Source organism: Scedosporium apiospermum (genome assembly GCF_000732125.1).
Source record: "Scedosporium apiospermum strain IHEM 14462 chromosome Unknown SEQ_SAPIO_0094, whole genome shotgun sequence".
NCBI lineage: Eukaryota > Fungi > Ascomycota > Sordariomycetes > Microascales > Microascaceae > Scedosporium > Scedosporium apiospermum.
The window spans coordinates 275,528-289,397 of NW_015971795.1; the positions used below are offsets into that span (position 1 = coordinate 275,528).

General features: G+C 52.2%; 3 protein-coding genes across 3 annotated transcripts; 2 read left to right on the top strand and 1 right to left on the bottom strand.

Annotated features, from left to right (window-relative positions):
* Nucleotides 1-762: 762 nt before the first annotated feature.
* SAPIO_CDS4766 (Uncharacterized protein) lies at nucleotides 763-3,045 on the top strand (the record flags this gene model as incomplete). Its single annotated transcript, XM_016787240.1, has 3 exons — nucleotides 763-865; nucleotides 930-1,660; nucleotides 1,744-3,045. 3 exons carry the CDS (start codon nucleotides 763-765, stop codon nucleotides 3,043-3,045), a joined length of 2,136 nt encoding a protein of 711 aa, XP_016643119.1.
* Nucleotides 3,046-6,821: 3,776 nt separating this feature from the next.
* Nucleotides 6,822-8,924, top strand: SAPIO_CDS4767 (uncharacterized protein; the record flags this gene model as incomplete). The annotated part of the gene is made up of 3 exons (XM_016787241.1): nucleotides 6,822-7,085; nucleotides 7,167-7,739; nucleotides 7,797-8,924. The coding sequence occupies 3 exons, from the start codon at nucleotides 6,822-6,824 to the stop codon at nucleotides 8,922-8,924; spliced, it is 1,965 nt and encodes a 654-aa protein (XP_016643120.1).
* Nucleotides 8,925-11,596: 2,672 nt separating this feature from the next.
* Nucleotides 11,597-13,115, bottom strand: SAPIO_CDS4768 (uncharacterized protein; the record flags this gene model as incomplete). The annotated part of the gene is made up of 3 exons (XM_016787242.1): nucleotides 11,597-11,659; nucleotides 12,069-12,612; nucleotides 12,685-13,115. The coding sequence occupies 3 exons, from the start codon at nucleotides 13,113-13,115 to the stop codon at nucleotides 11,597-11,599; spliced, it is 1,038 nt and encodes a 345-aa protein (XP_016643121.1).
* Nucleotides 13,116-13,870: the final 755 nt, after the last annotated feature.

Sequence of the window (13,870 nt, forward strand, 5' to 3'; positions counted from 1 at the left end):
CACATCTCTACCGAAGTCGGCGCATTTGCTGTCTGCATCGTCCGTTCCTCGGGTTCTCTTTCTACTGCTCCCCCACTCGTTGAACCGAGCCGTTCCTAATGCTTTTGTGGCGATGGCTGACGCAACAATCACCGTTGCCACTGCCACCGGCGATACCGGGCTGTTCCAGTGTGGCTCATGCAAGCGCCAGTACAAGAGGCTGGATCATCTAGCCCGACACGTGCGCTCTCGTAAGGCTTCCTCTTTTGTTGAAATTCTCTGGAACAAGTCTCCCTGGCGTTTACCCGCCGATGTCATGGGATAGTTTGCTAAATAGAGTCGGTGCATTTCTTCAGATACGCAAACTAAACCGTACTCATGCAAGATCTGCAACAAGGCGTTTGCTCGAACGTAGGCGGCGATACGTCCCCATGAATGCAGTGCCAGAACCGTTTATAGGTTCTCCGTCGTAGGTGCTATGGGCCAGGCTAACGGGCCACACCTTGTAGGGATATTTTAAAGCGACACATTGCGGGTCACGAGGCCCAAGGCCAAGGTCAAGTCCGGAGTCCCAAGAGGAATGCCTCTCGGGATCTAACAGATGCCCCGGGGCGAGTGACGCAGGCCTGTCGTGCGTGCTCTTCGAATCACCTAAGATGCTCGGAGGAAAAGCCTTGCCATCGATGCACAACAAGGGGTATCGAATGCGAATGGAATCAACAGACTGAGTCTGTCATCACACCCCCTCCAAGCACCATCTCTCAGGCGACCGAGGCTTTCGATATGCCTACCCAACTTTCTCAAGTTGAGGATATGCCTTCGGTTCAGCAGCACGTGCAGATCCATCATACGGGTGCCGAAATAACAGATATGGCGAGTATAAATGGTAATATGTGATCCTAGCTCTCTAGACTTCAAACCGTTATCTGTCTAACACGTACTGCCTCCAGCGCCAACACTTCACGATACGGTCATGGTGGATGCTATCCCCGGATTCTTCCCGGATTGGAATTTTTTACCCGGCCAGTGGACCCCGATGGGCCCCTCAGACCTCGACCTAGCCCCGAACATTGATCTCGACGACATGGACCTTCGCTTCCTCGACGCGTATAACTTGAAGGTCCCGTTTGAATTTGGCAGTGACTCGAGGAATGGATCCATGGAGACGTTCCCAGTCGAGAATACGTCGGACCCTTGTCGTACCGCAGCACTCTGCACAGAAGCCTTCAGGAACTCGCACTGGAGGTTTCGACCGAACGCCCATGACCACGGCGGAGCGGAGGAACACAATTTATCATTGCCGCAAAATTCCGCTGACCACGCGTCGCCGGAGTCCCGGATCCGATTGGAAAAGCGGGCGACATGCGCGAATCTTGGCGTCCCGGCGCGTGACAAGATCTTGACGATGGTGATTGGAAGCTGCCGACCGCAGAACCTCTCCAGAGCGGTCGCGGGTTTTCCATCGGTCGAGCTACTGGACGCCCTGCTTCAGTACTCCCTCACAGCTCCGGTTGCGCGGCTCGATTCTTTTATCCACGCTGCGACGTTTGATCCGAATAAGAAGAGGCCTGAGCTAGTGGCGGCCATGGCGGCAGCCGGAGCTGTGATGACGGCGGATCCGGCGCTGACCAAACTCGGGTATGCCATCCAAGAGTGCATCAGGGTAGCGGTACCGAAGCATGTAAGTGGAGCTGCATGCGTGTGCTAATAGTGAATGTGAATAACCTTTCTAATATTTTTTTTTTCCTTCGTGTCTATTTCCAGTGGGAGAGAGACAACAGCCTAATCAGGGACCTCGAACTCGTTCAAGCCTTTTTCATCTCATTAGAGATTGGCCTATGGAGCGGCCACGGCCGAAAGGTCGAAATTGCCGAAAGCTTCCTGCAACCCGTCCTCACCATGGTCAGACGTGGCGGCAAGTTTCGAAGATCAGCGTATCCCAAAATCATCCTGCAACCAGATGAAGAGCCAGAGTCGGTCATGCAGACGTGGCACTCTTGGGTGAACCAAGAGTCGTTCAAGCGAGTTGCCCTGAGGATGAAGCAACATGACTCAGACACATCGCTGGCGCTATTGGTCAATCCTCTGATCTCTTATGCGGAAGTGCAACTTCCTCTGCCGTCCCCCTCAAGGTTATGGAGTGCGCCGACGGCGGATCATTGGAAGGCGGAATATCTCGCCCAGGAAGATTCGTGGCCAATAGCCGTCACAGATCTTCTAGATAATCCCGACGGCCTGCACACGCTCGCTGCCAATATCGACGTGACGTTTGGCAGCCTCGCGTTCCTTTCTTGCACTTGGAACCTGGCATGGGAGTATATCCAGCTATCGTCTCTTCAGAAAACACCACACCATCGGTGGAACCCGCTCATCATGGCGTCTCGCCACGAAGAGCTCTTGAAGCTGCTCAGCCACTTCCAGATATGCATGGATGTGGCGTCGCCCTACGCGCCGGAGTTAACGATGAGGTTGGAAATCATCTTTCTCCATCTGCAGGTCCCTTTCGAGGACATCCAGCTATTCGCAGGCATGGATGGGCCGGAGCAGGCGAGGATAGTCTATCCCACTCTCGTTGAATGGGTCGGAAGCGAGTCGGCGAGAAAGGCCGTATGGCATGCTGGTCAAGTCGTACGTTCGGCGCGGCTTCTGCCCAGGACGGCTGTGCAACGCGCCACGGCTATCATGGTCTACCACGCTTGCATGACGCTGTGGGTTTACGGACTGCTTTCAGGAACCCAGGACGTGCCGGACAGAAATGACGGCAGCGACGTCTCTGTGAGGGTTCCCCAGGCCGTTTGTCTGGATGAGGTAGATAGCCTTGCAATTCAGAGGTTCGTGCAGTTTGGGAGGGGGCATCCCTGCGTCAGAGGGTTTCCGGATCTCCAGGGCGATGGGAACACTCATGGGGACGTGGTCTACTTATGCCATCCCGATCGAGTCCTCGAGGTTATGATGGAGATATTAAGGGCGAGCCATGGAGGTTTACCCAAGCCGCGACTAATTGAACAATTGATTGGACTCATGGGGGGACTTCAAAAGGCGACACGGAAAGGAATGGACGGATAAGGGATCGGGAGGCGATGATCTATCTTTGGTTTAAGGAAATAAGTATTCATCTTATGAATGTACGATAAACTAAGGAATTGTGAAGATGTCGTAGAATATGAGGATTGGAAATTGGTTGCTGTCCCATAGAAAGATGATCTGGTGAAAGTAAAGGCACCACGCATTCTAATCCATTTCATCGTCAGGCACCCCCGTTAGGAATTGAAGAAGGCTGATGGCCCAGCTGTGATCTAAGCGGTCGCTAAGGGGTACCTAGAGTCACAAGGCGTTAAAGGTATCGGATTGGCGAGCGGAAGATGGATTTCTGTGCACCTGATGAGCTCTAGATCGGTCGGATCTGCTTCCGAGTCAAACAAGTTGGTGCCGGACCCGTGAAGGACTCCTTAACGAGAAATTAGAAGCAATGTTTAGTCGAAGGTAAAGGGAGGCTTCTACGTTAGCATCTCCCATCACGGCAGATTCATGTCGGGCTCGGAAATGTCTTTGCAGATGACAATCTAAGCCGAATTCTCTTCTGGGATATTCCGCTGTTGTCTAATAGTATCAAAAGATAGATAAACAGTGGTCTACGTTTACGTTGTCATCTTATTACTAGCTCTTCTCTCTTACCATATCCTAACTCCTCTTGCCCCGCCCCCCGCGTAGCTCCCTTACGAGGGCAACGCAACAAGCAAAACACTCGCGCCGCCGGAAGAATTACCTGCTGAGCATAGGGTGTCCCGCCTATTAGCCTCTCAGGTGCAAGGTCCCTCCAGTAGCCCTGCACCGCATAGGCGAGCAGACAGTCTGCAGGTGTGGACCGCGCTTCACATGCTGACTTGAAAAGGAATGCGGGAAATGTAAGCCAGTCCAATCAAGTGAGGTTCCCATGCGGTGCAGAGAGCTCGTATGACCATCTGAGAGTGAGTTACCGACGAAGCAGATATTCTTTGAATAAAGTAGCTCTTACAGAGCATGCATCAAACTTGTGGCCTCCACGGACCGAGCGACATCCAAAGGATATCAACAAGGTGCTGGAAGGGGTCTGCGGTCCTTCCTAGGATTATTATCAATTTTTATCAATCTGTCGTAGGGAACTTATTTTAAAGTTACCCGATCCTTCTCCATTGTCCATCTTGGAATTCCTGCTTCGAGTCAGTAATCTCGGCGTCATCCTGCTCCGAAGCCGGAAGCGATGCGGTCGCAACAAAGCACGGTGTTAAGACGCAGAAGGGAACATCATGGCCGCTACAGCAGAGGCTAGAAGTCAACTTTTCAATCAATCTGCATGTTTTAAATAAGCCCTAGGAAGCTTGGCTGTCCGTGATGACGCCGCGAGACGTGGTGCCCGCGTCAGCACGCGCATATTCGTGGGCTTCATGTTTGGCGATGGCGATTGGCCGATTCAAAATTTGTCGTCGTGCTCGGAAGGGGGGGGGGGGGGGTTCAGAGCAAGCAGGCTCGGGCTGAGGTTCAGGGCACGCACACTGTCGGGTTGCCGAAGTGGGAACATCTTTCATCAGGCCATGCGGCGGGGGGGAAGAAATGAGGAATGCACGCAGCATGCTTCTGTGACCAGTTGACCGATTCTCATCCTTCGAGAATGGGGGCAGGGATCAGGGAGAAAATGTGGCAGCTCATCGCCGAAGAAAAGAAGAGAGCGTGGAGTGAAAAACTTTACTCAATGGATCCATGAAACGTCGGGAAACACCTCGGAGGTCCATTTATGCTACACTTGGGAGCCGCGTCATGAAGAACAAAAATAAGGGTCACGGTAGTATTCACATCGGTCATCTAGCCTGCTTTCGGAGGCAGTGCCGTGCATGTTTTCATCTCCAGGGTCACAATTGCTTCATCACGGGGTCCAATCATGGCCGGGATGCTCCTGTGCCATGGCTTGACTTGGTCTTTTTCCCTGTCGCATCTGGAAAGTGAGAAGAAAACGAGGCGTCCTCCTGGGCTTGGGTTGTGCCAACTACGAGAAGAGCAAATAATAAAACATTGGTGTCTATTGGCCATGGCGTGAGTGAGACGACTTGATCCTTGACCAGACCAGGCCACTGTGCTTGTGGCTTCCTGCACATCCATCTCGTTTTGGATGCGTGGGATGTGCTCTTGGTTTCTGGGCTTTGGATGTAACCCTACCACCCCTTCTGTCGATTTTGCGGGAAAAACAAAAAGAAAAGAGAAATTTGCAGGTCGGTCTTGGCATATACTTTATGGTACAAGCACGAAGGAAACGACCAGTGCTGTTTCTGCATGCAAGCTATCCGTTCGAAGTACACGACAGAAGGAGGCGACATCGACCCAGACATTCTCGGGACTTTTGCCTTACCAAGAATTTGTCGCACGGGAGCTACGTTTTGCTAGGCCTAAACCTGAAGGAGGGAGGGAAGAAGAGGGGAGCCCAGAGCAGGGGAGAGGCATTGGACACGGCATTTGCAAATCCAGGGAGTGGGGGAAGAGACCACCTTGCAGGGGAAGCCGGTCGAGGCATTATTCGAACTCGGGCTAATTGAGAATCCTTTCTCTTTAGCGTCCCCTTGGTGTGTGGGTTTCTGTCATTAAGCCTTGACTAGTGTAGGCCCAACAAGACTAGCATGACAAGGGGCTCCAGAAGATGACGACTTGTCAGCGTGGAATGGAGGTGAGAATGAGAATGGCGTAACAGTTCGCCTGGCAGAGAATGGGCGGCAGTCTCACTACGACTCTGTCCAACATCCGAGTGTGCTTTGGACAGGACTGCGTGCCTTCTGTCGTCCCGTTAGGGAGTATGTAGGTACGAATCGCATTGGAGAGTACAGTCCGACGAAAATCTCTCTTCAAGGAAGCTCCGGGCCTCTTCTGGTGTGGATCCGGTCTTGGTGAAACGACCACTTCTCTGGATGAGTGTATGTTTGTTGTCGATCCAATTCCACTCTCCACCTCTGCCCCTCTATCCGTCTCCCACACGCCCACGCGGACACGAACACGGCTCCCCGGTTCGCAGAGTAGAGAAGGCCCCTTTTCCACAAATTTTCACATCAGTGGAGATCTTATCGATCTCCTCGGCCGCCGCGATCGGTTATACCCGGTCATCATTGCCCATCACGGCCTGGTCTTGCCACGAAGCCTTTGCCCTAGATCTGGGATCAGCGCGGTTTCATTCCTCCTCTGGCAGCTGTTTTAGCGAGGTGACATGGAGAATTGGAGATGTGGGGGTAACAGCGGATCCATTTCTGATGATCCCGAGATAATCTTATCAGATTCGCAGATCAGAGGGGTTCATTCCACTTTTTCCACGTTTTTCCGACCCTCTTTCCCTTTTACTTTATCAAGCTTGAGCAGCTTGCCTGTTTTGCTTCGAGTCTTTCCTTGCCCTCCACCTTAGAGTGAAACTCTATGGCTCCCCTTGTATCTCTCGGTGTCACTCTGTCGTCACATCCATCCGGTCTTTCTTTAGGTAATTGAAACTATAATCGTGCAACCGAGATGCTCCCAGTAGACTTGCCCTCTGCCCGGCTTCTCGCAGTAAGCTCGGCCTTCCGACAGCGGAGTCACTGCAGAAGATGTGAGCCACTGAGCCCGGGAGGAGGTGCAGCTGCGCAGCCTGCATGTGGGGAGGGTGTGAAGCTGTCGCGACATATATTCCTCTGCTCTCCCGTCCCAATGCTGCAGAAGAGCTTGGAGAGTTTCCCATATCCACGGAGAGAGTGTGGGCACGGCATCTGCGAAACGCAATTTGAAAAAAACAAGAAAAAAATAATCAAACACATTTACCACTGTCATACTGCCGACAATCATCTATGGTTCCCACAATGGCGACATCTGAGCAGCCCTCTCAACCTCAGCCCACACTACTTGAGCTCGCAGCCAAAGTAACCGAGCTATCGCAGACATTAACGAATTACCTGAAGGAAAATGACATCCCTACGCCGACCTTTGCCGCGGATAGCCCGACCAGCTACTCCAACCTGTCGCCCGAGATGTTCATGACGCGGCAGATCCTGACGGATACTCTGATGGACATGTGGTACTTGACCCAGGGTCCCAGCGAGAGCATTTTCAACTATGTCCACAGCGTACGTAATTTTCCTTAATAAATAAATAATCAAACCTGAAAAATGGAGGAAAAAGAAATCCTAACTGCCTCCCCATGACAGGTCATGCCCGATGCTGCCGCCCTCAACGTCCTGAACTACTTCGACTTCTGGTCCGCCGTACCCCTCGACGGCACCGCCTCCTACGCCGACTTCGCCGCCCACACCCATCTCCCCGAAGAAGTCGTCTACCGCGTCCTCCAACACGCCGTCACCCTCCGCCTCTTCGAGGAGACCGAGCCCGGGAAGGCCGCCTCGCGCCTCCGCCACACGTCCCGCTCCGCCGCACTCCTACGCAATCCCGGACTCAAGGCGCTGGTGTCTACGATCCTTGACGATGCGGGCGCGCCGATGATGGTCCTGAACGAAGCCCTTGCGAGGTATAGCAAGAACAAGCCCGAGCTGACCCAGGAGGTCACCGAGTCGGCGTTTGCTCTGTTCCATAAAAGTGGGCCTTACGGAAGCTACACGACGTCGTGGGAGCTGCTCGAGAATGACGGTGAGGGCGAGAGGAAAGGGTGGAGGCAGAGGAATTTTGTCGAGTTTATGAGATATGTCAAGGAGATTTTCCGACTGGAGGATACCGTTTTGGATTGCTACGACTGGGCTGGAGCTGGAAATGCCATGGTCGTTGATGTAAGTGACATTCCTTCCCATACGCACTTTCCGAGATGAAACTGACTCGTTTCTAAGGTTGGCGGCTCGGCCGGTCATGATGCCATCGTCCTCGCCAAAAAATTCCCCAACCTCTCCTTCACCGTCGAAGACCTCCCCGAAGTAAAGCCCGTCTTCGAAGCCACCGTCCCCGCCGAGCTCAAGGATCGCGTCTCCTTCATCGAGCACGACTTCTTCAACGTTCAGCCCGTGCAGGGCGACATCTACATGTTCAAGATGATCTTCCACGACTGGCCCGACCACGAAGTCGCCCGTATCTTGCGCGCACTGATCCCCTCCCTCAAGCCAGGCGCTCGCGTCATCCTGCTCGAGTACATCGGGAACCAGAGCGACAACGAGGATCGTCCGCCGCTACCGCGCTCGATTCAGAACATGGGCACCGCGACGGATTTGAGGCTCATGGCGTTGTTTAACGGTAAGGAGAGGCCTGTGAGCGCGTGGGAGAATGTTATTCGTCAGGCGGATGCGAGGTTTGAGGTGTCGGCCGTGAAAGGCGAGGCTCATAGTTTCTTTGCTGTTATCGAGGCGGTATGGCGCGGAGATGGGGAGGTGGCACAGGTCGCAGAGGCGGATGCCCAGAAGAGCCCTGTTGAGGCTGCTCCGGCGAGCTCCGTTTCCGAAGCTGCTCCGGTTGAGGCTGCAGCCATCGCTGTGGAGGAGACCATTCCTATCGATGCAGCCCCTGTCGATACTACCCCTGCGGAGGCTACCGTGACTATTTCTGGGACTGAAACACCCGCACCTGCGGAACCAACTGTGGCGGAAGACCCAGTGGCTTGCATTCCGGAACCCGCAGTGGTCGAAGCAGCACCTCAGCATCCCAAACACGCTGAAACGGTTGCAGAGGAGCAGAAGACTCGGGAAGCCACGGCACCAGTGGACGCCCCTCTTGACATCCCGGCGCCAACTGTAGAGGCCACTCCCGAGAATGCCGAGGGACGAAAAGACTCTGTTGGCTCTGAGAGTGCGTCAGACGCGTCCGTTCGTACTCCCGAGCAGGAAATTGCTGAGCCGGGGACTGTGGAGGCTGTCAAGGTTGGAGATACTACGGATGAACAGAAGAATACCGACTCTCTCGAGGTGGAAGTAAGTAAGACTCCTGATATCCCTGATCAGGTTGTGATTCAACAAGTCAATGGGCAGTAGGCATAAAATGAAGCTGTATTCTTGGCAGTCACTAGTCTATGACAGTGGATATGGGACGAGGGCTCTTCCTAAATTTATCACATTTTCCAAGGTTTGGATAGCGAGAACAAGCATCTTAAATTTTAAGTTAGCACTTTTCCTAACTATACCTCGCCATGGGCGCTAGACTCAGTTAATTCTCACAGGCAAATTAATCTAAGGATTTAATGTTGTCATACCGACTCCTGAGACCCGAGGAAATCTAGCTCTGGGTCTGAGGGATTGAATATATTTGAGAATGATATCCCTTCTCCCGTCCTGTTTCAACACCTCGCATTCGGACTCCCTTCCGGGCTCGTTAGACAGCTTGGCCAGTAGACATCATTCCATATGAGTGACCGCGTGAAGGAGGAGCTAGGCAAGGCTACGGAAGCATGAAAACCGGAGGGGGGCATCGGCATCGTTGAAGTTCGAGAAGAGGGGACAGGTTGCCATCGAGGAAGGCAATTTCGCCCTCGTGGTCAAACTCCGTTCCGACTTATTTCACAGGGAAGCCTGTCTTCGGCTCAGTCAAGGTTAGTCAAGCTGTAGACCCAACCCTAGCGAGAGATGAAGAACTAGTTTCTTTTTTTTCAATTTTTCAATTTTTAGAGAGCATAAAGGGTAATATTCCTACCACCTCAGCCTACTTCGCCCTCCTTCCACTTGCATCGTTCACATTAGTTCCGTCCGGGAATGTCGCCCATTTCTTCATTCAGCATCCAAGCCTTGGGAAGTGAGCCTTCTTTCACTCCGCTGATACACTTCCAGGAATCTGTCTCCCAGTATCGCTGCAGTGTCTTGTGGTCGAGGATTCGTCAACAGTCTAACAACAGTATCGCTCAAATAAATCGAGTCCTCGTCAGGCAGGGCATGGCAACTCCTTTCGGCGACCCCCCAAGACAGTGCAGTGACGCGTGGCTTTGTAGCGGCGTTGACCAAGTTTCTTTTAACACGAATGGCGGTGACATGGTCAATGTCGCAGCATTTTTCTCCCGAAGGTCTAGTCTTGCGTCGCACTTCCTCGAACCGGTATGTCAAGGCATCAACGAGAATGAATGCTGGGACAAGACTGTAAATCTTGAACAAGCCTCCCTCATTCTCGTCGGAAGTTGAGACGAATTTCACTTCTCCAGAATCTCGAATAGAGAATCGAACATGCACCAGTTCTGACGTGTTGGCTCCATACCATAGAAGGCGGTCCATAACATGGCACAGTCTCCAAATGCTCAGCTTCGGGGTGTAGTGCAAGTTCGCTATTAGAATCTTTGTTAAGTAAATCACAAAGGGGCTTGCATCCGTCTCGAAGAAGAGGTCATTTGACGGATCACAGCCCCTGAAGTTGGGGTCTGCTCCCTGATGCAGTAACTCTTCTACTAGCTCAATGTCATCTTGCGAAGGGTGCTGAGTACTTGCGATTCGTGCTAAAATTGTACGAAGGATATCGGACTTGAGTTGATGACTAGTCGCTCGTTCAGCTAATGCCGCCATGACATATTTGCATAGACTAAAGGAAGCGGCGTAGACAAGGAATTCATCTTTCCGGAGAGCCTTAGCCTCGTCTCTCCAATGGAGGCTCACAGAACCCGAGGTACCGAGAAGCTCTAAAAGTGTTGCGATTTGTTGCAATTGTGCTGGTAATAAGGCATCCTTTCCCCTCCAGCCCCATAATTGTGACAGTTCTTTGATATAGTCTTCTAGCCTTCCTGGAAGTCTCTGGATTGGGAATAAATACCGCCTCGATAAGCCTGCTCTGAAAAGCTTCATGGACAGAGACTGGTCCGTTGTCGCATCAGCACTGAGGATACTGAACCCTTGTTCGGTGTCTGTGAGGAAATCAAACGCAGTTCGATGGATGAATCTGATAGTCTGCGATCCGTTGCAGAATGGGAGAACCCCGTCGCCGAATGGGTTGCCGAGCTCGTGCCTCGGATTGTGCCATGTCTTCTTCGAGAGGACGATGTCAAGCAAGCCAGCGCATCGTGTCCGAATAAGGCGGGCAGTGTCGTTGCAAGTGGCGACCAATGTTTCAACGTCAGGCTGGAAATTGAGAGGCGCCGTCGCTAGGGTCATCTCGAATACTGTTATATTCGGTCCCACGGCTTCATAAATCCATCTATTCCTTGGTGGAAACTCTGCCACCCTCCAATCTGGATTTCTGAGGCTTGCAATAACTAGCTTTAAGTATAAGGCGCCGCTTTGGCGATGGACTGCATGGTTCTCGTTGAATCGGGACCACATATCCATGTAGAGGCGAGCCAGGTCTGGGGGTAAGCTGTCCGCCCGCATGAGGACATCTTCCAGACTATCTTCGTTGTCGAGTCCGGTGTTGAGGCTCTTCACAGCCAGACACAGCCAGAGAAACACGCCTTCAGACTTTCGAACAAGTGTCCAAACAATTTCATTGCGGTCTCGTTCATATCGGTTTCCCAAGTAGAGAGGCGGAAATTTTAATTTACCATTCGCATACGTCCATAGGTCTTTCAATGTTAAATCCTGGATGCGTAGCTGGGGATTACTTCCGAGGCGCTTCACAATCGGTGGCTCCGGGCGGCTGGATAGACACAGTTTGGTTGATGGCGATTTCCTGATCATGTCCAGAATTTCAAAGAGCTCGAAAATACCATCTCTTGGGTCCACTTCGTCAAGCCCATCTATAAAAACGCAGAGCGGTTTTCCGAAACTGTGCAAAGCTTGAACGCAGACCCGCTTGAGCTCTGCGACACTCCAGTCAGTATAAGTCTCTTTCCGCATCGCGTCATTGAAGTGGCATGCGACGTGCTCGATTAATGCATCGTTGGCCGCTACCAACTGACATAGTAAAGAGCACAGAAGACCCTTTATGTTCTGCTGCATCGGAGATCCGGGACGCCAGAAGAAGTGTGAGAGAAGAACAGCTCCGCTATTCCAGACGTCGAGGGCTCTTTTTGTATTTGAATCAGAGAGGAGATATTTGACGAGAGTTGTCTTCCCAGCGCCTGGTTTTCCACAGATCCAGTAGACAGGACTGTCTGATCGAAGCCAGTCGCTGAAGTTGTCCCATGGTGTATCGCGAATTCCGGAGATAGAGGCGACTTGATATCTCCTCGAACTGGGTAGGATACTGCCCTCAGGGTTTTTATTTACCTTACCGCCACTGTCATCACTTTCTTCGTCGATATCACTATACACAGAAACATCACTCCCCCAGTCGGTGCCGCTCTCCCAGTCGTCATCAATCTTCACGTCTTCCCCGAGGGCACCATCTCCCAAGGCTTCATCCCCAAAGACCCACCGGAACGTCCGCGGAAACGATTCAGGAATCTGCTGGCGCCTTTCGTTCATTCCCGGGAATTTCAAGCTCTTCAGAAAACGTTCGCGGTTCTCCTGTCGTTTGTCATCCAAGTGGAGATTGTGTAGAACCTCAGTAAAAGTTTCCATAGTCGCGCTAGCTGTTTGACTGACATGCTTCTTGACGTCTTTTGCAGAATTCCGGGTTTCGGCTGTGTGGAGATTCAGGCTTCCCTCAAGTCTGGAGACTTCGGATGAGATGTGATGTCTGGTTCTTAACGACTCTGTTGAAATGAGACCCGTCACGGTCCGCTCGCCTGCCTGGTATTTCAGCAGAAATGACCGAAGATCTGCGTCCAAGGCATCCAACTGCTGTTGGCCGAGATCAACGCGGTTGCTGCTGCAAGTATTTAGTGAATTACCCTTCATAAACCCCGTGATGCCAAGGTATTGCATTCACTGAAATTCTTACCATATTCGCACAAGCAGCCCTGCCTCCACAAGTCTCTGGATATCGCCCAGTTGTCTCTCCACTCTGTCAAGTCTCCGCTTCCTCCAGGTGGTCTTGGCTGCTACTTTAAGGGTTGAGGCCAGGCTGCCGTTTTTGGCGTGGCCGGTGATGAAGCCAACTTCCTCCTGCAAGTCTCGAGAGGAGGTCTGACATTTCTTCAGGATGTCGTCGAGTGACTGGTCATCTTTGGTTCGGCTCGTCGCTTTCGTGGTATCCTCTAGCTGATAAATCTGGGATGAGAGGTGGCCGAGGAAGGCGGCATTCTCTGCCAGCTCTGAGTCGACACCGCTTCCAGTGCGATAAATCTTCTTGCACAGACTTATCGTCTCCCGGCCGAAACTGATTACTTGGAATATGCTGCTAACAGCGGCTAATGTCTCTAGACCCGTCATCGTTGCGTAGATCGCTATCCGCTCATGTCACTGCAACGATGTTGTCCAAGGCTCCGAGGAGGGGTTTGATGCCTGCTCGTTACATGTCAAATCAGTTGGGCATTATTGCTTTGCATTACATAATTCCTGCCGGGCAGGGTTGTTTTATGGGCCAGAGAAAACAATTTCTTTTGCTCGAACCATCGACATTTACTGGTGAGTTCAGCGAGATTGGCGGGGGGGCTGATGGCGACTCTCAGGGGACCAACCGGAATCGTAATCAATAATACGAAGCGCGATGAGCATCAATGATCCTTAGATACGAGAAAGATCGATTAGAATATTTTGTCTCACCGCAGCTTTGCGTTATAATAAGATAAGGCTTGGGCTAATGGTGAGTTATTTGTGACCGACGACTGAGCAACTCTCACTTGGATCAATCTTGACAGCCGTTTCCTTGTTTCGGACAATGAGGAGACACTCGAGGTCGATGTGTGAATGAAGTGGCGATTGCAAGGCCTCTAATGATATACTTGTGGTCGATTCATTTCCACAGTTCCGCTGCGGCCGTCCATAATGCTTGTCCACGGTGACGACATCGTGTCCAAATTATCGGCGGTGCGGGTCTGTCTGCCTCGGGGGGTGTCGGTCAGCTGGGTTTCGTGAATCCCGACGCCTTGGCCTCGGGTCCAAGGGGCAGAAAATGCCTTCTTCTTGATTAAGCTTCGGGACCATTAGGCAGTGAAGAATCATAAACCTGGCAAATTGGCATGACC